This window comes from Rhineura floridana, chromosome 5, assembly GCF_030035675.1.
Source record: "Rhineura floridana isolate rRhiFlo1 chromosome 5, rRhiFlo1.hap2, whole genome shotgun sequence".
NCBI lineage: Eukaryota > Metazoa > Chordata > Lepidosauria > Squamata > Rhineuridae > Rhineura > Rhineura floridana.
This window is the reverse complement of record NC_084484.1, coordinates 57748564-57772363: the sequence shown is the minus strand read 5'-3', so window position 1 is coordinate 57772363 and position 23800 is coordinate 57748564. Positions and strand designations below refer to the sequence as shown.

The 23800-nt window shown below is 41.3% G+C and overlaps 1 protein-coding gene across 9 annotated transcripts in view; it reads left to right on the top strand.

Moving 5' to 3' along the window:
* Positions 1-4361, top strand: part of MAP4K4 (mitogen-activated protein kinase kinase kinase kinase 4) — a 206656-nt gene extending 202295 nt beyond the window's left edge. For 8 of the 9 annotated variants that reach the window (XM_061626827.1, XM_061626825.1, XM_061626828.1 and 5 more), the window contains one exon: positions 328-4360. In XM_061626827.1, the coding sequence (XP_061482811.1) occupies positions 328-411 (84 nt within the window). In that variant the 3' untranslated portion in view covers positions 412-4360. Of the gene's footprint in view, positions 1-327 lie in introns of all 9 variants that reach the window. The other variant, XM_061626826.1, reaches the window with a different exon arrangement.
* The last annotated feature ends 19439 nt before the right edge of the window (positions 4362-23800 follow it).

Here is a 23800-nt window from a genome sequence, read left to right as displayed (position 1 = left end):
CTTCATTGGCAGGGAAGCAGAAATGTATTGCTGCATCCTTGCCCAGCCTTATCTTCTCCAGATGTTGTTGAACTACAGCTCCCACTGTCTCTGACCATTGGCCATGCTTTCTGGGGCTGATGGGAGTTGGAGTCAAGCAACATCTGGAGGCACCAGGTTGGGGAGGTATTCTTTTGCATTTGGGTGCTCTACAGAGTTCTGAGCATAACCACTGACACTAAATAACTAAATTAGTGCTTCAAAGATGTTTTACTAGCAGTTCTTTTGCTTTTTTAAAAAAAACCTTGGTAAATCAGTTTGTGTTCTCTCTTGTTTCTTGCTTCACAGGTTTTCTTTGCGTCTGTACGGTCTGGAGGAAGCAGTCAAGTTTATTTCATGACCTTAGGCAGGACTTCTCTTCTGAGCTGGTAGAAGAGCTGTAGTTTGACAAGGGATTGCTGTCATCTGGAGTCTTCATAACTTGGAATCATTTGCAACTGGAGTACAGACGCCATGATGTAGGGCCACATGCCATTGTGTGCAGCCATCACTGGTGTTGGGTTCTTTTTGTTTTTAAAATGAGGCTGCAATATGCGGCTGGTGCTGTAAAGATATTGCCATCGGGTGCTATCTGTTTTGGGATCCCACTAGAGGAAGAATCGGGTCTTTCTCCTTTTCCTTCTTCCCTTCTCCTTTCCCAGCTCCAGGTTGGGAAGAGACTGATGAGAAACCTGTTTTTGAAAGGAGGCAGGCATGTGAAGGTGGCTGGAGGGTGGTATAGATGGAGCCAGTGTTCCTGAAGCAGAGAGCAAATCTAATATAGTAATATTAACAGTGTATTTAATTGACATTTCTTTTTCTTTTTTCTTTTGTAATGTGACAATATGTGGGCAAAGAGGAAGATGCAGGTTTTAAAATTAATATTTATAAAATGTGAAAGGCACAGTGGTTTAGGGGAGAAGGGGTGACTTTTTTTAAGTTTTGGCTTGGCCAAGAGTTTAGTCATTTTTTCCCTGTGTACCAAGTTCTGCCTAAAAGCCACACGTGGATAATTTTTTAATAAATGAATAGAATTGTTCATTTTTCTATAATGACTCTTCATTGGTAATGTCAGTGTTAGCACTGCCTCAGTTAAAGGTTTAATTTTTGTTTAAACCTAAAACGTGGAACAACTTTTACTACCAGTCTGCTCATGCAGCTTTTGGGGAAAGAAAATTCCAAACGTGTTTATTTTTGTGCCTACCTCATTGTTTCTAATGCATACAATAAAAAGAGGTGGTTTAGGTTTCTACTTTTGTTTTTAGTAGAACAACTATTAATGTCCAATTATTCATAATATTAAAACTAGCAAATTAAAGGTTTGACTGTTAATTTTGTATTGGGTTTCAACGGAAGAGCAAGCAATTATTTGAGATGGTTGATAGATTTGTGACAGTGACTGAAGTAGTCCATTTCTTAAATTTTGAAAGCAAACTTTTCACTTTATTTTTTACCAGTTTTATCATGAATAGAAGTTCAAGGAATTTAGCCTAAAATTCAGAAGGTTTTAACATGTGGGTTTCGTAACAGGCAAGTAACAGTAGCTAGGCTAGTTCTTATAACTTGTTTAATGTTGTCAGAAACTTTGGGGAAGTGATGTTTTCCTTTTCTAAGAATGCAATGCACTAAAACTATTTTAAGAATGTAGTTAATACCGCTTATTCATTTTTTAAGCAGCATATACTTGTGTTTCAATGTAAAAATCCAACTCTTGACCCTTCCCCTCATCTGCTCCATCTTTTTAAAGGAAAAAAACCCCAGTTTTGTTTTATCAGTAAGTTTTTGGCCTTTGTAATAAATGTCTGAAGACTAATAATTTGTTTAAAGGCTACATGTGTTTATTACTTGAGAAAACTTGAGTGTGTAATTATCTGTTGGTGATGTAATAATGCACAGTGTCATTCAATCATTATGGTTTTTTTTAAACTTTTTTTACTCTCTTTGGGGTACTTTTGTTGACAGCTGCCTTAAGCTCACTGTTCAGTGAACTGGAATCCAGTGTTTCATGGGCTATGTCTTCTGCTATGGTTCCCTTTGTCATGGCATGACAGGTGTAGAGAATTCCATGTGATTCTTCAGTCAAGAAGCTTTGATAGTTCAAGTGAGATTGGTCACACAACTTGCTTTATGCTGAACAGTACCAATGGACTGAGCCTGCTGCTCAGTAAGCCCTTCTTCTGGCATCAGAAGAACTGTTCTTCTGTTTGACCAACTTTTTTTTTTTAAATAAAGGCTTTCTTTGAAAGACCAGGAAGTCTCCCCCCCTCCCCCCAAAAAGCTGGCAGAAAACACACAAATAAGGACACCTTATAATTGCGGGCAGAAAAATGTTTTGAAGTCTCTCCCTTTTGGAAAACAATTGGCTTTTGGATAGCACTAAATGTCAGGGCTAAGGTTACAGGTGGCTTTCGCTTTTCTTTATACCTGTTAGCAATCAGCAGCTCTGCTTTCTACATCAGAAAATGAATGGGACTCAGAAGACCAATGCAGAAACAAGACGGTAGGGGTGTCTCTTGCATTGGCACTATAGCATAGCTTACTGGTTGGCCAGATGTACTTAGGAAAATATTAGAAAAGCACTGTGTGGTTAAAACTGATTTAATTCTTGTCTTCTCTTCTTATGCCACCTTGTTACATTCTTTCTTTAAAAAGACTACTGTTAAATGTAGGAAAGTTGTAGTATGGAGCAATTCTCCTGGTCAATATGCTGTTGAAGTTCTGTACAACAAAATAAGGGGCTGGAGGGAATGACTTGCTCAGTGGGACAACTGCATTGCTGCCCCAAACCCCGCACAAGTGCCGAGGTGGCTGACTTTACAAGTAAAATCAGTATTATGAAACCACTATATAGAAAATGTTGAAATCCATTTTTAAAGCAGTGCTGTTGGTAAAGCATAAAATACTCCTAGTTTAGTTTTAAGCTTTAAGTAATAACTTTCTGTATCTTAAGTCAAAGTAATTCTAACTGTATGACTGCAGTGACTTTATTTTTATTGTATGCACATGTTATGTTGGAGAAAATGTTTACAAAAATGGTTTTGTTACACTAATGTGCATCACATATTTATGGTTTATTTCGAAGTGATTTTGTGGGGTTTAGGTTTTCATAGTAGTAGCAGTACACACTTTTGTGATTTTTTAAATAACCCCAAACTCTGCCAACTATAAAGATGCTTAAACAATAATAAAAATGACAAAATTACTAGTTGTAGAACTGCAGAGCAGACTGATGGCAATGAAACACTCAGCCTTTTTGCAGTGCTGTCTAATTTGTCTTTTGTGTATTATAAAATACTGTCCCCCCCCATTTTTCCTTAAATAAAGAAAAAAAATGACACCTATGTGTATGTGGAAGTATTTTGGGTAATTTCTTTTCTTTAGAAGAGGCAAGGGTAAGCTCTTCAGTATTTTGGCAGCTCTTGAGTAAAATTGTCTACTCTTGGTAAAATGCACACACGCTATGCAGACAGATGCTGACACAACAGGATGTGTAGCTTTCCTGAAACAATGTAAAATGGCTTGCCTTAGAAAGGCACAGATGGATTGGATGGGCCAATAATGTCTTCCAGTCCCAACTCCAAAGTGTTCAGTAGAGTTGAGTGCAAATAGAGTAGCAGGATATTTCCACACACCCTCCTGCTCTTACTACTGTGGTTAACTTATAATCCTGTCTTCAGTATCCTTGTGCTTCTGACTCTATTTTAGCGACTTGCACTTTCAAAGAGAAGTATTTGGCTTTTTGCCCAGTGCACGCCCTATCATGCGCAGCTTGGACCCTGCCCACTGCTTACCCTCCTTCCATACCACCTTGCCTGTAATGGGATGTTGGCACATGGTGTATGGATGCAGGTTATTTGTTCACCTTTTTATTTCAAGCACTATTACATTAGAGCACAGAAAAAGTATACTTTCACTCAAATGCTTTGGCTAGTGTCTTTTTATTTAGAGAATTAAAGGGGTAGGGAGAGAAGGTTCCCTTTCCAAGTGAAATGATACAAGCTAAGATCATAGGATTATACAAAATGAAGACTGGTACAAATACTTCCTAAAACAACAAAAAAAGAGATAGGAGAACTTTACAGCATGATATCATAGTTTAGTTTATCACAAGTAGCTTGTAGTTCAGCATTGCAAGTAGCAGAGAGGACATGTGTTGTATTCCCTGACAAAATGTTTGATGAGTAAAATACAGTTACGAACATGGGGATTCACTGTAAGTTGCTGCCCAGTTAGCTGGTTCCGCCAGAGCACACCTTGGCTTTGGAAGTCTATGTATATGTATATATGTGTATTTCTTTTTTTTACATTCTATGTTTTTAATGTAAATGACCAAAAGATCCTTCATAATTGGGTGGTGTATAAATACTGTAAATAAAACATGTGGAAGAAAATACTAGTAGTGGATATCTGAAGCATATGTATATCACTTAACTAATTCCACTCTTGAGGACACCTTGATGCTCTTCTACCATATGCCTCCAACTCTCACCTATCTGCGGTACTGGCCAATGTGGGGAGTCACAGAGCCATCCTCCTGACTCTGCTGTTGTTACAGCTTACCTAGAAGGGGTTAGGGACATTGGAAGCTGTCTTACACCATGTCAGACTATTGGTCCATCTTGCCCAGTCTCTTCACTGACTAGCAGCAGTCTCTCCCAGACCTATCTGGAGATGCCGGGGATTGAACCTAGGACCTTCTGCAGGCAAAGCAGATGCGCTATCAGTGAGCTACAGCTCCCTGGGGCATGGCAGGGCACTGTGAGGTTACACAAGCAGAAAAACTGGATTTTTCTGCTGGTGCATCAGTGCAGCCCTGACCACGCAAGCACCCTGCCCCATCCCAGCAATCTGTAGTGACATTGCTCTAAGAAGGGAGGGAGGCTCCATAGCTCTGCCTCACCACACTGACTGCTACTGTTCTATCTGCTTGCCTCACTCTTAACACTTGTTGTAAAAGGATCTCTGGAGGGAGAGGGGACTAATATGGGGTTTAAAGCAGTCGAGTTTGATATTGGGTCCTGTTACTGAACATTTTTTTAAAATCAAGATTATACTGATCTGTCACATGACCTGCAAAAATGGGAAATCTGAGGTTAGAGTCATCTTGGTAGTATCAGCAGTTGGAGATCTACAAAAATGAGGAATTGAAAGCCAGTGAATCGTTATGCACAGTTTGCACTGTTCTGAACTCCATGTTCTTCCCACTATTTTTGGTTGGGACTAGAGATTTTAGCATGGTCCCCCCTTCAACCATGACCCCCTGAACAATCTGGAGATGCTGGGGATTGAACCTGCGACACATTTAGGCCTGGGAAAAACTTCTACTGGAGCCCATAGCAGGGTTTTTTCCATGCCTAAATGCAGCATGGGGGGCATTTTTAGTGGAGTGGGGTTGCAGTTGGGCAGGGAAGGGTTGGGAAGATGGTTTCCCAACAGCAGAGTACTATCTGCAGTTGGTTCAGTGCAACACTAGTAAGAGACTTGAAGCTCAACATTCTTGGTATGCTGGAGTGCTGTTAGCTGACATTTTTAAGCAGAAGTGTGTGTTGTCTTGGTAAGCCAGGGTAAAAAATATACCTCTTAGTGCTCTGAAAGAAGAGACATAGGAGGCAGAAACTGAAATGCATTAGGTGCTGACATGAGAGGGCCTTCTCTGTGGTGGCCTTCATCTGTGGAATGCTCCTCCTAGCAGTGCAATTGGCATCAACATTGTTACCATTTTGGCACCATCAAGTTTTTCTGTTTGACATGCACTGCTGCTGTTTTTCTGCTGCCTCTGTTGTGGTAGTTTATTGTTTAATAATGTTATTATATGGTTTGTTCGTATATTATATAAATGAAGGTGAGGTTATAAATATTTTAATATCTTTTAAATCTCTTGTAGCTTGGCACAAGCTTGCTCAATCATGGGTCCTGAATAACAAATTATTTATGCAATAGTACATTGATTTCTGGAAGGGGTGGTCTGTTTTACTGCAGTGTGTAAAGTGTGAAATTATTATTTGAAATCTGACTCTTAAAACCTGTGTAAATACCATGATTCAATGGCTACTCTTACGTTTGGGAATTACTTTCCATATTGTAATGTATTTAAAGAATCATTGGTTGAACAGTAACAATGATTGTTATATAAACCTAAAAAGCTGCCTTATACAGAATTAGACCATTAGCCCAGTATTGACTATCACAACTGACAGTGGCTTTCAAATGCAAAGAGTTCCTTTTTAAATCGAAATGCCATGGACTGAAGATGGAACTTCTTAATGTGCAAAAAGTGTGTGCTCAGCCAATAAGTTGTGGGCTTATAAACTACTAGGTCTCTCTTTGCTGCTGCTGCTGCTGCTGCTGCTGCTACTACTACTACTACTACTACTACTACTATTTTTATTGTTTATTTATATACTGCTTATATGCCAAAATGGCTTCTAAGCAGTTAACATAAAATCAATTATAAAATACATAATTAAAATACCCAATTACAATTCAGTTCGAGCAGTAAAACATCCTTAACTAAAACGCACAGTATAATAAACTAGTTAAAAAACATGACAGTTTTTTTTTTTTTTACAATAATTTTTATTCAGATTTTCATAAAACATACAAAACAAAACCATAAAACATTCAAAGACAAAAAACAAAATCAAAAATAGTTAGACAAAAAAAAATAAAAAGTAAAATATTGACTTCCCATTTGTCACAGATCAAATCAGTTATAGGTCTACAATGTATAACAATCCTGTCTCTTAAATCATATTATAAAATCACTTTCCTCCAGTAGTTATCTTACTTAATCATCAAATCTCATAAACATTACTTTATTCTTTCCACAAAAAGTCAAAGAGAGGTTTCAATTCTTTAAGAAATATATCTATCAATTTTTCTCCAGAAAAGCATGTCGATTAATCCATCTCATTAATAATTATAATAATCTTATTGTCATAACCATAGTCAAAATAAACATTTCGATTAATCCATCTCATCAGAATCTGTTAGGTTCAATAATTTCAATAGCCATTATTCTATTATCCCTATTAGTTCCATCTTCCATCTTCCATCTTCAATAGTCTTGTTAAGTCCAGTAATTTCAGTGTCCAATCTTCCATTATCAGTATTCCGTAATAATCTTGCTGTCATAACCATAGAAATATTAACTTCCCATTTGTCACAGATCAAATCAGTTATAGGTCTACAATGTATAACAATCCTGTCTCTTAAATCATATTATAAAATCACTTTCCTCCAGTAGTTATCTTACTTAATCATCAAATCTCATAAACATTACTTTATTCTTTCCACAAAAAGTCAAAGAGAGGTTTCAATTCTTTAAGAAATATATCTATCAATTTTTCTCCAGATAAGCATGTCGATTAATCCATCTCATTAATAATTATAATAATCTTATTGTCATAACCATAGTCAAAATAAACATTTCGATTAATCCATCTCATCAGAGTCTATTAGGTTCAATAATTTCAATAGCCATTATTCTATTATCCCTATTAGTTCCATCTTCCATCTTCCATCTTCAATAGTCTTGTTAACTCCAGTAATTTCAGTGTCCAATCTTCCATTATCAGTATTCCGTAATAATCTTGCTGTCATAACCATAGTCATATAGTAAGAGTCTAATGGGAATTTCCTCTATCCCAAATATTTTCTTGCCATCCATTCTGAATAGGTTGCTGGAATACTGCAGTAAAAACATATCTCTGTTCTTTTTTACAAAATGTACTGGCTCATCTCTTGAAAGTTTTTCCCTTGTCACATGGCTGCAGTTAATTCCATAGGTCTCCTCCATATTAGGCTCCATCACATCATTCCAGTCCAGAAGATTATCCATGCCATTGACAACCTTATCTCCAATATCTTCATTAATTTCTTCAGAGATAACATTGAATTCCAAACAGTAGATTTTATTTCTAAAATCCATAAATTCCAAATCTTTTTCCTGTTCCACGTTTGTTCCAGGCTCCAGGGTCTCCTCTCTCACAGGGACCCCTATTTCTTTAAACTCCTGGATCATTTTGCACAATTCAATTTTCAGCTCCTTACAACCCTGTCGCAGGGTTCGTTTCGTTATCTCAATCTCATCCATTATTTTCTGAAACCTAGTTACTTCCAGATTCTCAGCCACTTTCTTGATTGCCATTTTAAAAGAAAAATATAAGAGAACCACTTCTTATTTCAGCAACAATTGGGTTAATACTCCAAACTTGATGACATCACAGTATAAACAGAACAGCCAGCCTTATCTCACTATGCTTAGGAAAACAAAATGTAGTTCCCAGGATCGAAACAATTAATGGCGTCGTCAGGAAACAGATTCGTCAAAATAAAATAAACCAAAAAGAGAGTAATCTCAGACAATATAATATTCTTCAGAATAGAAATCAGGAATAGAAATCTCTCTTCTGTGTATATCTTTAGAATGCAAATCCAGGACAGCTTTTTGCAACAAAAACAGAGATAAGCTGTTAATTAGTGCATAGCAGAGAAGAGTTATAGCTCACCGAAAAGATGTCCAAAGCCGATCCATCTGGCAAATCTCCTTTTACTGCAACAGTTTAAGTCAAGTAAAAAAATATAGAAAGAAGGGTGCTTGCCTGTTAGTCCGTTCTCTCTCTAAAGAAAAGATGAACGTGTCGCTTTATCAGATAGAGCTTGTTGAAAATCCGTCCTTCCTTGTTGGCTGGACCTCGTCTCATAAATCAATGAAATCTAGTCCTCCCAACAAAAATAGGCTTTGAGGTTAATCTCTTCGTTTCTCCCTGCCCGGGAGAAGTTTCATCAGTCAAAAAAAAAATGTTTTGACTGATTTATATCTGAATAAGCTTCTTTTGCGGCGGGAGCCCGTCCCAAAAGCAGGCACAGGCTAAGTCACCCTTCCCGGAAGTCCAAAAAACATGACAGTTTTTTAAAAGTTAATAGAATCAGAGATTCAAATTCAGGGGAATGCTTGCCTTAAAATAGGTGTATCTCAGGAGCCAGTGGAATGCCAATACTGATGGAGCCTCTCATATTTCACAGGAAGGGGATTCCAGAACACTGGTACTACCAGTGAAAAAGCCTGTCTCCATGTTGCCACAAGCTGATAATCACCAGGCCATGCCAATGGCAACCTGGTTCCATTTGCTAAACATAATGCCATCACCAGGCAATGGAACAGAAGACTTTTTTTGAGTTAACCTGGTCCAGAGTTAGTTAGGGCTTTGTATGACAGTAGCAGAATGTTAAAATTGGCTTGGGGATTAATAGGCAGCCAGTGCAGATCCCCCAGCACTGGTGTAATATGTGCCTAATAGGGAGCACCACTGCACCAGCTGCAAGGCAAACCTCACATAATGCATATTCCAGTAATCCAGATGTGAGGTTACCAACATGTTTCACAATGGTTAAATTATCGCTGTCCAGGAAAGGAAGCAGTTGACACAGTGGGGTCGAAGCTGGTGGTAGGAACTCTACACCACAGAAGCCACCTAGGCCTCCATGGAGAATTATATTTCCAAGCGAACCTCTAAACTGTGTTCTTGTTTCTTCATAGGGAATGCAACCCCATCTAGAACCAGACTCCCCAATTCTCAGCCCTGGAAATCGCTTTTCCATGGTCTTTCTGTTTTAGCAGGATTCACCTTTAGTCTGTTGACCCTCACCCACTCCACTACTGCATCTGTGGAGGCAGAAGTTACAATTGGGGCAGAACCTCTGCTCCTATATAACGCTCAGCATAATGTAGACAGTTGCTGAAGCAACATCAGATTTCTTACAGCATTCACCCTGAGGCCTGAACAAGACCTCACCTTTGATGAAAACAGTGTTTCCATCATCATAATACAGCCTTACAGTGGAAAGTGGCTGTGCAATTTCCCAGAGACCCTTGACAAGGACTGCATGTACTTGGCACTAACATAATTGTTGCAATTTTAGATTGTTTTAATGATGTATTTTAAAATTGTAACCAGCCCTGAGACTTCCAGGTGAAGGCCTACTAGTAGTAGTAGTAATGTTTTATTATAATTATTATTATTATAAGCTCCAAGCAATGCTCAATACAGTGAGCTGTATAAATTACACAATATTTGTCTTGCATAATTCTGGATTTGCTGATTGAGGGAGCAACACAGATGCTGCTGAAGTCCCAGTCTTATTCAGCCTCTTTGGGTTAGGAGACTTCACACTTGTAGCCCACACACTTTCAAGCATATTTTAACAGTCCTAAGGTTTCCTTTTTTCCTCTTTCTTTTAAAATGAAAGCATAACATACTAAATGTGCTGTCATTCTTGCATTCCACTCTTTTCCTGTGCTGTGGAATTGTGTACACGCAGGTCTATTCTTGAGCATATGTACACTTAGTGGTCATTATTTCTGAAATTTTAAATTTCTTGGTAGATCCTCCACATTTTGTTAAGCAGAAACATTAGGTTTCATCAACAGAGGCATTGGCTGGGAGTTAGAATTGATGACCTTTTGAGGCCCTTATAGCCCTATGAGCCTGTGGTCAGCCTTTTCACCGTTATCAGCTTATTTTTAGCAATTTCCATGCACAGTGGATGATGCTGTCTTTGAGGTGGGAAACTGGTTGAAACATTGGGTAAAAGTGCTGTTTCTTAATCATCTGAGTTACAGCAGCAAACAGTTTAGACATGTTCCATTACAACATGTTAGGGTTTTGAAATGCTTGCTAAAGTGAACCCCTATTAGGAGTACGTGCTGTGCATGGAAAAGTAACTTTCTGTTTCATGCACTGATCTCAGAATTCCCAGCAAGCTACTACAGCTAGGCCACCTAAAGAATCTATATAACCATAAATGCATGATTATAATTAGAAGGGAGGGGTCCCGTGAAAGCTTTGGTACTGCTATCTGGTGGTATTTAATGAGTATCATACAGGAAACTATAGAGGGAAAATACTATGAAATCATCAACCTTACTGCAGCTGTAAAATCACTTTGAGGTTTTTCTTTGCAAGTCTGCTGAACTGAAGGACTGTTTGCTAAAACAAACGTTACTTGTAGGCAACTTAATATTTAAAAAATCTCTAAGCAGTATACTACATAAAAACCAAACAATACCATTAAAACAAAATACAGCCTAAAAAAAGTGTAAAAGCTTATAAAAACAAACAAAACAGGAATTCAGGGAATTCAAACATGTAAACCAGGGCCCGATCTGGGCGAAACGGTAAGTTTTTACAAGACTTCTGAAGCAACTGATGGTTGATGCTTCACGTACAACAGAGGAAGGACATTCCATAGTACAGAGACAATAGAGGAAAAGCCGATTTTGGGGTCATTGTCCTGTAGGGTGATATTCTGCCATAACCATAATTTCCCCAGCTGATCTAAATGGCCTTATAGATCTGTACAGGGACAGGCAGTCTTTCTGGTAATGGTCCCAAGATGTTCAAGGCTTTATATGTTAACAAGAAGACCTTGAATATGGCCCAGGAGCTGATCAGCAGCCAGTGCAGGTCCCTCAGCACAGGCGTAATATGTGCATACCGATGACATGATGCCCCAGATTTCCCAGTGGCTTCATATAAATATTAAACAGTATTGGCATGCCACAGCACAAATGCCAGGGGGGTAGGGTGGGCACATCGTCCCCCAGTGTTATTCTCTGAACTGACTCTAGCTATAGTGGAACCACTGCAACACTGCCAGTCAACTCCCAACTCACAGACAGTCCAGGAGGATCCCATGGTCAATAGTATTGCAAGATGCTGAAAGATTATGCACAAGCAACAAGATCACACTCCCCCATCTCCCTCCCAAAGATGGTCATCTATCAGGCAACCAAGGCTGATTCCATCCCAAAACTGGGCCTAAAGCCAGACTGATGTGGGGTTAAGATGATCAGTTTGCTCCAACACTGTCTGCAGCTAGACTGCTGCCACCCTCTCAAACACCTTACCCAAAAGGGGGGTATTTGTGACCCAGCAGTAGTTGTACACATGCCAGGTCCAAACAGTTTTTCTGTGCTGCTGAAATGCTTTGATGTAGGATTTAAACATCTTTACCTGCCGCCTCCTGCCCACTGTCCTCAAATCCTATACTTGGAGGAAATGGAAGCTCTCAAGCTGGATGTTTTGCCTAATCCTACTGGGATGGAACATATTTGTATAAGAAAAATGTAGTACAAAAACCAAACAACTGACCTCATCTGTCTGAGGATCAAAAGTGGTTTTCAGAATGAAATGAATGAATTGGCTTGTCTGAACTTAGGTGGTAGAAACTGAAGATGCAAGGAGAATGTGCTGGATTACTTGGCACTCTGGTCAACAAGAGACGGGTGTGTTTGTTGCCTTTTGTGTTAAGACTACAAGTACTAAATTATTTGCCTAACTGTTAATCTCTTTCCTCCCTCCCATTTTTCCTTTTGCATACGAAGAGCCCTCCTGGACTGGTCGCAGGTTCATTTAGTCAAGCATTCTGTTTCCCATAGTGGCTAACTAGATGCTTCCCCCCACCCCAGCCATTCCGTTTCCACAGAGGCCTGTTTTGGGAACAGGTACCAGGCGACAGGAGTCCCACCACCTGCACTGGAGGGCACTCCTTGGCATACTCTCATCACCCTTGTCCAGGGGACAAGAGTGTGCAGCAGAATAAGCTGAGTCTCTCTCTGCAATGGTCCAACATTGCCTCTGAGATTCTAGGATCTAAGTTCAGCTCACAGCAATAGCATTGTAAGGTAACAAAAGGAAGCTTTGGTTGTCGTCTGCCCCAGCTGGGCATAGTATTGGCTATATCGCCTCCCTCCCAGTAGTCTCTGCATTTTCCTCTTGCGGATGTGGCAGTAGCTGATGAGTTCTTATCGCCCATTAGCGTGCACTGATCAGCTGTTGTTCTTAGGCAGTATTTCTCAACTTGCTTATACTAGCTTCCCTCAGAAAAAGGAAATATTTCCTATGGCCTCTGCTGCCATTTTGGATTGTGGCCTGAATGGCCTGCGTTCTCTCTTTACCTCATTCCTACCATCTGTTTTTACTCTAATCTGATTCATCCTTCTGTTCATCCTTCTTATACACCCAAGTATTTGACCACCTCTGTTCACGTTGTGTTATCAATAAACTCACATGCAAGCCACACGTTTATGTAAATCAGTCTTCATTTACATAAAAGTGTGGATTGGATGTGACTTTAGCGAACTAGATAGATGTACAGCCTAATGTATGTTGAGGCCAGAACAAGTGGCTTGGTCGGTCCATCCCTCATGTCCAGATGCCAAAGACCCAGTGGCATGGAGCAACAGTTCCTTCTCCACCCCCCCATCACCCCTTCCATTAGAATGATGGGAAGCTCAGCTGCTGAGTAGCAAATGGAGCAATGATTACTCCTGTTGTAGAAGATTCTGTGTCCTGGGACCTTCTGTGTACAGAGGATTGCAGGTGTGTTGAAGCTGGTACATTGCTCAGGTGCCAGGGGAAGTGCCTCTTTCTCTCATATTCCAGATGCTGGACCACTTCACTGCCTGGTAGCTCAGGAGTTATCCAGGTAGATGCATAGTTATAAGAGGGCAGTACATCTTGAGAGCATCCATCCATGGTGGGAGTCCCCAAAGAGCAAAGACAACTGGCAACAGCAGCATTTACCCAAAGGGATTATACTTGGAAAAGGAGCCACTTTTTGAAGGAACTCCTTCATCTCCCAAAAGGGAGTCAAGGAGAGAAATGTGGGGGCTATGTGTGCGCATATTCAATTTTATTTAGACTGTTGGGAAGAAATTGTAGAAAAAATAATTTCTAGCCTGCAAATGGGCAAGCTAACTCTCTTTTAAAGTCCCAAAGAGTCATTGTAGAGAGGGAGAGTAGGTTAAAGAGACCCCATTTTTATTTTTAAATCTTTGGCTCACTATCCTCCTCTCGCTGGTTCCTTTGAAAACCTAATTAGAGAGAGATGGGAGTGTCACTCCCATTTTAGTGGGGGGAAGCATGAGTTTAAACCTTCCCTTTGATTACCTTAAAACCTGTTTTGAGTTGTTTTTGATGAACACCAGGGGTGTAGTTGTCCGGGGTCTCAGGGGGTCTTAGACCCCTTGCTTTTTTGGGAATAGGGTCCCAGGAGGGTCCCTATGTCTCCAGCATCCAGAAGCCAATCAGCATGAAAGAGGAGTGTGTTAGCCACCGAGAAGGGTCTTCTAACATGCTTCCCTGTCCTTTCCTGCTGATTGGAGCCAATCAGAGTGAAAGGAGGTGAGTCAGCCGCTGCAAACACTCTTCTCTATAGCTAACACACTCCCTTTTCATGCTGATTGGCTCCTAGGGACATCTGTTGTGGAAGAAAACATGAACAAGAATCTCTTTCTCAGTGCAGCAACCTAGGGGCATGACTTGCCACTACACTGCTGATGAACACAGTAGCCACCTGACCAAGACAATCCTGCAGATGGCTTTCCTGGGGAGTCCCATGACAAGTGACTTCCCTCAAAAGAAAGATCAAGACTAGCACTTTTACTAGTGCCCAGAAACTAGCTGATAACCAATATAGCTCTTGCACTTTTCTTATGTAGTTTCTTGGACAGTCCTAGTTGGGATGCTGGCTTCTGCATTGTCACTAGCTGTGATTTTCACACAAATTTCCACAGAGAATACATTGCAGTATTATCATCTAGAACAGCCTTTGTCAACCTGGTGCCCTTCAGATGTTTTGGAGGCTAATGAAAGATATAGTTCAAAACATTTGGAGGGCATCAGGTTGGCCGAGACTATTCTATTAATTACCAAGGCATGAATGATAGAGGCCAAGGCTTGATCTTGTAGGAGAGGGTGTGGCTGGTACACCAGAATAACCGGGGAAAGGTCCTTCTTACCAGTGTTGCCATACAAGTATCAAGCAGCTACACTGTCAAAGAAAGCCGCCCAGCTGCAAACCTGCTCCTTTAGTGAGGAGTATGATCTTAGCCAAAGTAGGTTGCCCACCTACTCTCAAATTATCAAGCCTGTCAACAGCAACATTTTTCTTCTGTCTGGAATGAACTTCTATTTATTAGCCCATTACTGATCCAATTCCTGTTCAGAAACTTCATGGCCTCACCAGGGTACATGCAAAATGTATACTGGTGGTTTTGAAAGTCTTCTGTAACCTCTCTCAATTGCTTTCTGTGGGGCCGCCCACATGTGAAGCACCTGATGGGTAAGAGTAGAATCACTGATGATCAGAGCCACACACACTTCAAAGGAACACTGAAGCTCAGAAAAATTAGCAGGTGTATCTATGTCTTCATGCAGTAGTGGGGAACCTGTGGCCCTCCAGATGATGTTGGACTGCAGCTCCCATCATCCCTGAACATTGGCCATGAACTGATGGGAGCTGGAGTTGTCCAACACTTTGGAGGGCCACAGGTTCCTCACCACTGTCATAAAGGAAACAGAGAATCTACTGAGCTCATTGCTTCCTTGAAACTTTAAAAATACTCACAGACCCTCTCAAGGAGCTACAATGTCATGGTAGCTGCTTGAAAAGCAGCTCTGCATATATTTGTGTGCAGGTTTTCAACACCCAAGTAACTCCCAAAGCAGCAAGTGACCAATAATTATCAGATGAAAATGTTAAATTAAAAGCAAACTGAACAACCACAGAATAACAGCAGCCTTGATAGTAGTCATTCCTCAAGCCCAAGTATTTGGGTAATTGAAAGTGTTGTTGTTTTTACTTGGTCCCTTGAAGACAAGAATTAGGCCTAATCAAGGCAGGTCTCAAGGATGACAGGGTTCTGCACAGAAGACATCACAGCAGAAAAGGCCCTGCTACCAACTGGATATTAACCTAACTTAAGATTGGGAGAGTTACCTGAAGCAGGACCTAAGGAAGTACGAGAGTTCATAGAGGTAGGAGAAGATGTTCCAGGGAGGAAGTATACAGGCTGTTCAGCTCAAAAAACTCTGTATAGTGCTTCTATTTATGGTTCTAGAAATTTACATTATGCCACTGCAGCATGGACTCAGTGGCCTTATGGGCCCCTTCCAACTCCACTATTCTATGATTCTATGATCCTTGAAAGGGGTTTACGCTGTGTGAAGAAAATGCTGGATCTGTATAGGCAAGCTTTTCACATAAACTGTTTGGTATATTATGTGGGACACCCTTTGAGAAGTTGCCTGCCAAACAATCGCTATGCTGTTTGTGTGAATTAGTTCTAATCTTAAGAACTGTCTGAGTCTACTCATATAATGAAGGAACTCTGTGATCTGCCAAGACTGTTTGTCCTCTGGGATGAAAGAGGCTGTCAAACTGCATATCTTGAAAGCGCAAGATAGCGTTCTCTAGTGAATCTAGTTGCACAAAACATTACTGAAGAGAAGAAATAGCACAACTGTGGGAAATTTAATTATTTGCCATTGCAGCAGAATTGTACATCCTTTCCTTCTCGTTTGTTCTAAAAATATCATTTAGCAGAACTTGTTTATTCATGAGAGAGTAATTCAAGATATTCCCAAGAGTACATAGGGACACACAATTTCCGGTATCCCTTATGGGTAAGTCATGTTTAGATAGTGTACAAGTTTCTGTGCAGATCAGGGTTTCTAGGAGATTCCAGAGAGAGAGAGAGAGAGAGAGAGAGACTGCATGCATATCAAGAGTAGGGGAGATGTTAGAAATACAAGATAGAATGGACTGGTAATCCAATAGCACCAGAACACTGTCAAATTTAAATGAGTTGGACAAATAAAAGAGATTGAAAGGATAAGGTCTGGGTGGATTTTAGGTTGAATGAGAAGGGCCATAGTTCAGTGTGTTAGAAACAACGGTTCTTTAAGAGACCCACAACGAGACAATCATTGAAGCAGTGATTTAAGCTTTATTATACGTTCTTGCAAGAGCGGGTGTCCACAAGGTAGGCACACCCAAGTGACATTGGTACAGTTCTTTTATCCTATAGCCCGACACTTCGTTCCCTCCCCTGTTTCCTCATTGGTCGAGTACTTCAGGGTTTACAGCTTATCCATGCCGCCTATTCATGTCACAGGAAGTCCCGCCTCTGTTTACATCTCCCACTACTCATATTTTAGCTCCCCCATACTCATATTTATTATTACCCATATATGGTATATCTCCCTCCCCCTTTGGTATGTTCTTCTTCGTCCAGCGGAGCTCTTTAAAGTTGACCGAGGGCTTTTACACTCTAGCCCTCAAGATATTATAGCACCTTCAGAAACCCGCTGTAACAAGTTCACTGGGCACTTCCAAGATAAAATCTTATGCATCCGTCAGGACTTAGACTCCAGTATTATGGCAGTTGAACCTAATGAGGTATCCGGAGCACGGTCTTGTCCTCATTTATTGGATGAGTTTCAGTTGGTACAGCTTGAGGACGTTGATAAGGTGCTTGGACTGGTACGTGCGACCACCTCGATGTTGGATCCTTGCCCCTCTTGGCTAGTGAAAGCTGGCAGGGTTGGAACAGCCGGCTGGGCCAGGGAAGTGATAAATGCCTCCTTGAGAGATGGAGTGGTTCCTACTTGTTTGAAAGAGGCGGTAGTGAGACCACTCCTGAAGAAACCTTCCCTGGACCCAGATAATCTCAACAACTATAGGCCGGTAGCGAATGTTCCATTCCTGGGCAAGGTCTTGGAACGGGTGGTCGCCAACCAGCTCCAGGTGCTCTTGGATGAAACCGATTATCTAGATCCGTTTCAATCCGGTTTTAGGCCCAGTTTTGGCACTGAAACAGCCTTGGTCGCCCTGTATGATGACCTATGTCGGGAGAGGGACAGAGGGAGTGTTACTCTGTTGATTCTCCTTGATCTCTCAGCTGCTTCTGATACCATCGACCATGGTATCCTTCTGGAGAGACTCACGGAGTTGGGAGTTGGAGGTACTGCTTGGCAGTGGCTCCGCTCCTACCTGGTGGACCGGCTCCAGAGGGTAGGGCTTGGGGAGCATTGTTCGATACCGTGGACTCTCCATTGTGGAGTCCCGCAGGGATCGGTTCTGTCCCCCATGCTTTTTAACATCTACATGAAGCCGTTGGGTGCGGTCATCAGGAGCTTTGGAGTGCGTTGTCACCAGTATGCTGATGACACACAACTCTATTTCTCCTTTTCATCTTCTTCAGGTGAGGCTGTTAATGTGCTGAACCGTTGACTGGCCGCGATAATGGACTGGATGAGAGCTAATAAACTGAGGCTCAATCCTGACAAGACCGAGACGCTGTTGGTGAGTGCCTTCTCTGATCAGATGGTGGATGTTCAACCTGTTCTAGATGGGGTTGCACTCCCCCTGAAGGAACAGGTTCGTAGCTTGGGCGTTCTTTTTGATCCATTCCTGTCTCTCGAGGCTCAGGTGGCCTCGGTGGCATGGAATGCGTTCTACCACCTTCGGATGGTAGCCCAGCTACGTCCCTATCTGGAAAGCGACGACCTCGCTTCAGTTGTGCATGCTCTGGTAACCTCGAGACTGGATTACTGCAATGCGCTCTACGTGGGGCTGCCTTTGAAGACAGTTCAGAAACTACAGCTAGTGCAAAACGCAGCAGCTAGAATGTTGACGAGGACCAGACGGTCCGCGCATATAACACCTGTTCTGGCTCGTTTGGACTGGCTACCTATTTGTTTCCGGGCCAAATTCAAAGTGCTAGTTTTGACTTATAAAGCCTTACATGGCGCAGGACCACAATACCTAGCGGAACGCCTCTCCCGGTATGAACCTACCCGTTCACTGCGTTCAACATCTAAGGCCCTCCTCCGAGCTCCGACTCACAGAGAAGCTCGGAGGGTTGTAACAAGATCTAGGGCCTTTTCAGTGGTTGCCCCCGAATTATGGAACAGTCTGTCTGATGAGGTGCGCCTGGCGCCTACACTTTTATCTTTTCGGCGCCAGGTTAAAACCTTTTTATTCTCCCAGGCATTTTAATCTATCTTTTAGCTGTTAATGTACAGCAGGCTGTTTAACTGTTCAACATGTATGCTTTTACTGTTTTTTGCAATTTTATTGTATTTTATCTTATGTTGTGCACCGCCCTGAGAGCCTTCGGGCTGTGGGCGGTATATAAATTGAATAAAATAAAATAAATAAAATAAATTTGTTGTTGGCAGACAGAGTGGAACCTAACCACAACTGTTTCTGTCGCACCTGTTTCCTGACATCTGTCTATTTTAGCTTGTTTTCCTTGCTTCACTAACTACATTTCACCCCTCCCAAACAACAACCAGCATTTACACAAAGTCACACATCTACACAATTTGAGCACCCTGCAAAAGCAACACACTTTATACTTATCACAAGTGATAGAGCATCTGTTTGCATGCAGATGGTTCCCAGTATCTCTGGGTAGGGCTAGGAGAGACTCCTGTCTGAAACCCTGGAGAGGCACTGCCAGTCAGTGTAGACAATACTGAGCTAGATGAACCAATGGTCTGACTCAGTATATGTTTAATTACTGCAAAATGCAGTAATGGTAGATGAAAGGGCCACTTCCAACCGACTGAAAGTGGAAGAATGCTAGGCAAAAAACTGAAACGTGGAGTGATGCCAGTGGAACATTCAGGGTAGAAACACAAACACTGTTCTGCCGGTTCCAGTGCATCTCCACCTCTCTCTCTGAAAATGGGGACACACGACACTAGTTAAACCCTGCCCCTTTTTACTATAAAAATCTGGTGGGATCAGCCTGAGTGTTTTTGCAACTGATCGGCAGAGCAACTGATCGGCAGAGCAACCTTTTCCCCCTCCAGGTGTGGCTAATGGAAACGCTTTGCTCTGGTGACTAGTGTGTTCACAGCCCTAGTCTAGTAGATGATGTCTAGCAATGATCTGTAAAAGATTTCAAGAAAAAAGAAAAAAGAGAGCGAAAACCAATTGTACAAAAGGAAGATGCTATTTAAAATTAGTGCTGTGCAGAAATCTGTCTTCCATTTTTTTTCTTCTATGAAAAAGGCCTCCATGTTTCTGCCTCAGTCACAGGACACTTTATAATTTTTGTGGTTTTAGGTTTTTTTTTAGCTTAGCTCATTAAGCTAAGCTTATTGAGCAGGCCAGGTATGCTATGTGTACTTGTTATTATTATTATTAATTATTATTATTAATTTCTTCTCCAGGGCTTCTTTTGCTGCCCATGGCAGCCATTGTGTGCTGGCATCCATAATACTATTATCAAGATATAAGTACCACCACCTCATTTTTTAACCAAAAAAGGACTGTATATGTCTGTTTATATTTATGTTTGAAGGAGAGAAAAAATCTGTGACCTCTATGAGTGAGTTGTAGTGAAGGGAAGCTGATGAGGGAAGTATGAGGGAAAAGACCAAAAAGAAAAGCTGAGGAGAATAGCTAAGGCCTGAATATTAACACCCATTGTGTGAGGTTGGGGATGGGGGGGGAGGAAAAGTGTAGAGGTCCTTGTGTTAATGGAATGACTTCATTGGAAACAAGTCATACAACCCATAGATTCCTATTAAAGAGAAATATGCAGAAATCATGCTGATGAAGAGGAAGGATTACAGTTTTTAGACCTTTGTACTTTATAGCCACATTCCACTGAATCAGCACTAAGCTCTATGAGACCATAGGCAAGAGACACCCCACACCAAGAAATATTTGTTGGGTAACATCTATCCTCTGCAGTTCCCTATAAATTTCTCACAGATCTTCCTTTGCAGTATATTTAAGCAACACTCTTCCCAATATTGTGTTGCTGAATTTAATTGTATTACTGTTAAGGATGGGGGAGAAATTTGATTCAGTTTGTATTTAAAGCCAACTCTATCAAATTTACACTTTCTGAAACAATATGAGGACCGAAACACAGCCATCCTTTGAAAGTTGACTGGGTGGGTACACATCATGGTAGATGCTTCACTGCCTTAAAGGAGGCAGTAGCACAGCCACTGTTAAAAAAGTCGCTCCTTGTCCCAATGGATTGTAACAACTATTGCCCAGTCACAAATAACCCCTTTTTAGGGAAGGTGATTGAGAGGGTTATGGTGAAAACAACTGCAGCCATTCCTGAGTGAGATTGATTATCTGGGTCAATTCCAGTTTAGGTTCAGGACTGAATCAGCTTTGGGCACCCTGATGAATGACCTTTACAGACAGAAGGACAGAGGGAATGCAACCCTGCCCCTTCTTGATCTCTCAGCTGCTTTTGAAATCATTGACCATGGTACCCTTCTGGGTCAACTCTGTGGGATGGGCATCAGTGGCACTGTGTGACATTGGCTCTGCTTCTACCTGCAGGGCTGTGTCCAGATAGTAGCACTGGGAGAGTGTAGTTTGCCCCCCTGGTGTTTACACTATAGAATGTCACATTTTGTCCCCCGTGCTATTCAACATCTATATGAAGCCATTGGGAGCAGTATACTGATGGTACCCAGCTCTATTTCTCCATTACATCTGAGTTGGGAGATACTGTGCAAGCCTTGGACTCAGTGTGGAACAAAAAGCTGAGCCTGAATCCTAGAAAGACAGATTTCTTGAGGGTGGGTAGTTCCCGTGTTTGAGAGAGAGTTCAATTGCCTGTTCCGAACAGAGGAGATTTGGTGCTTGGGGATATTCCTTGATCCATCTTTGCCGTAGAGGCTCAAGTGACCTCTGTAGCTAGGAGTGGTTTCTCTCATCTTTGGCTGCTATGCCAGCTGTGACCATTCCTGGACCGAACTGACTACCATGATCCATGCATTGGTAATCTCAAGATTCAATTACTGTTAACATGTTTTATGTGGGGCTGCCCTTGTATCTGGTCCAGAAGCTGCAGCTAGTGCAGAATTCAGTGTCTATACTACTCACAGGAACTGGCAACATATTACTCCACTGCTGACAAAGCTACCATGGTTGCCAATTTGCTGTCGGGCCAGGTTCAAGATTCCTGTGTTAATTCACAGAGCCCTAGATCACTTGGACCCAAAGTACCATAAGGACTGCCTGATTCCTTATGTTCCACCTTGATTGCTGAGATTTTCTGGTGGGACACGTTTGGTGGTCCTACATGCCCCTCATGTTCAACTGGCCTTTACCAGGGGATGAACTTTTAGTGTGGAAGGCCCTACCCTGTAGAACGTCTTGTCCATGGGGCCATCCCTCTTTCTCTTTCAAATGTCTTTTAATAACTGTATTATTCAGGCAGACTTTTTCAACCTGAGATTCTCTGCCACCCAGCTTTTACTGATATGTTTGATACATTATGGTTTTTATTGTAGTATTGTGTTTCTAGTTTATATTCCAGTTTATATTCCACCTTGTTATGTTTTATATGAAAGCATGGTCTATAAAAATTAAATGAAAGAAAGAAAAAAATGGGTTCCCAACTCATGCTTTAGCTCATGTAGGTTTGACTGTGTTAGACTCTGGACCACATGGAACCAAAGCATCACCATCCTAAGCCTAGTTCCTGAGGCTGTAGGCTTTCTCATGTTCAGCGTTGCTATGCTGCTGAGGAACAAACAGTTGGGGAGGGCTCTTGCCTTCATGCTTTGGGTTTTCTGGAAGCAGCTGGTTTCTGCTGGAAACATGACACATGGGAAGTTGTCTTACACTGAGTCAGACCATTGGTCCATCTAGCTCAGCAGTGCCTTCAGCGATTGGCAGCAGTTCTATAGGTTTTCAGACAAGGAGTCTCTCCCAGCCCTACCTGGAGATGGTGGGGATTGAACCTGTCACCTTCCGTGTGCAAGGCAGATTCTCTACCACTGAGCTATGGGCCATTCCCAAAGAATCTACATCCCCTCTCAAACAAGATTCTTGACAGACCCAGCAGGAATCTAATGTTCCCCTTTATTTAGCTCTTGTGTGCACATTTTGGATAACGGGGACATTGACTTGAAGGCTTTAAATCTCCATATTTGCCATGAGTATTTCCCCCATCTTTTTGTTTCCAGTTTGTGATCTTATTTGCTCTGGCTACAGGTCCTTGCAGTTCTGTCTTCCTTCACTGATCCTTTTATTTGCTTAATTTTTCCCCTTTTAGGCTTTAGTCCAATTCCCACAATTTTCTTAAGATGTGCTAATGTCTAATCAGTTGCTTCTGCAGGGCATTCACCAAGCATTAAGAAAACAGGCAAGCACATAGTGAGCTTTCAGTTGGGGGGGGGGGAAATGCCATAAAATAACAATCAGAAAAGGAATCCTGGTGCCCAGGAGCTTTATTTGTGCTGCAAAATAAAACTTGCACAATAAAATTAGAATTAATTTTGTTGGTCCCTGTTTCCTTGTCACATTTTAGTCTCTACTTTCATGATACTGATATTAATTATGCTCCATATGCCAAAACATTGTTCATTTTATTCCATTATTCAGAAACAGTCTAGAACTACCAGCTGCTAAGATTTGTTCTGGAAAGTTCAAGTCTTATGTTTTTCATCACCATTAAAATCTACAGGTCAGAGAGCACTTGATCACTGGACTTTAGTTATGTCTGGCAAGTTTTATATCAACACTATGTGTATAAGAGGTATAAGTGGTCTTTATTTTTGCAAATGATGAGGAAATTTATGAATGTTTATCATATATCTTTAATTAAATTTGTGAATAAAATGTATGTTTCATTTAATTTGATACTGGCCATTTAAAATATATATTCCATTGGGCATGCGGCAGTGACGTCTCTGGCAACAATTGGCTGAGCAAGTGTGATGGCATAGAATTTTCACAGACATTCCAGGTGCTTAAGGGCAAAGTTGACAATTTTTGCAGTCTAGTAGTACCTGTAGGACAAGGAGCTATTGATCTGACTGGAAATAAATTTCACATAAGTCTTAGGCTGTGAACAGACTAGTTGCCAGAGCAAAGAGTTTCCATTAACCACAGCTGGAGGGGAACGGGTTGACCTGCCAATCAGTTGTGAAATCTCTTT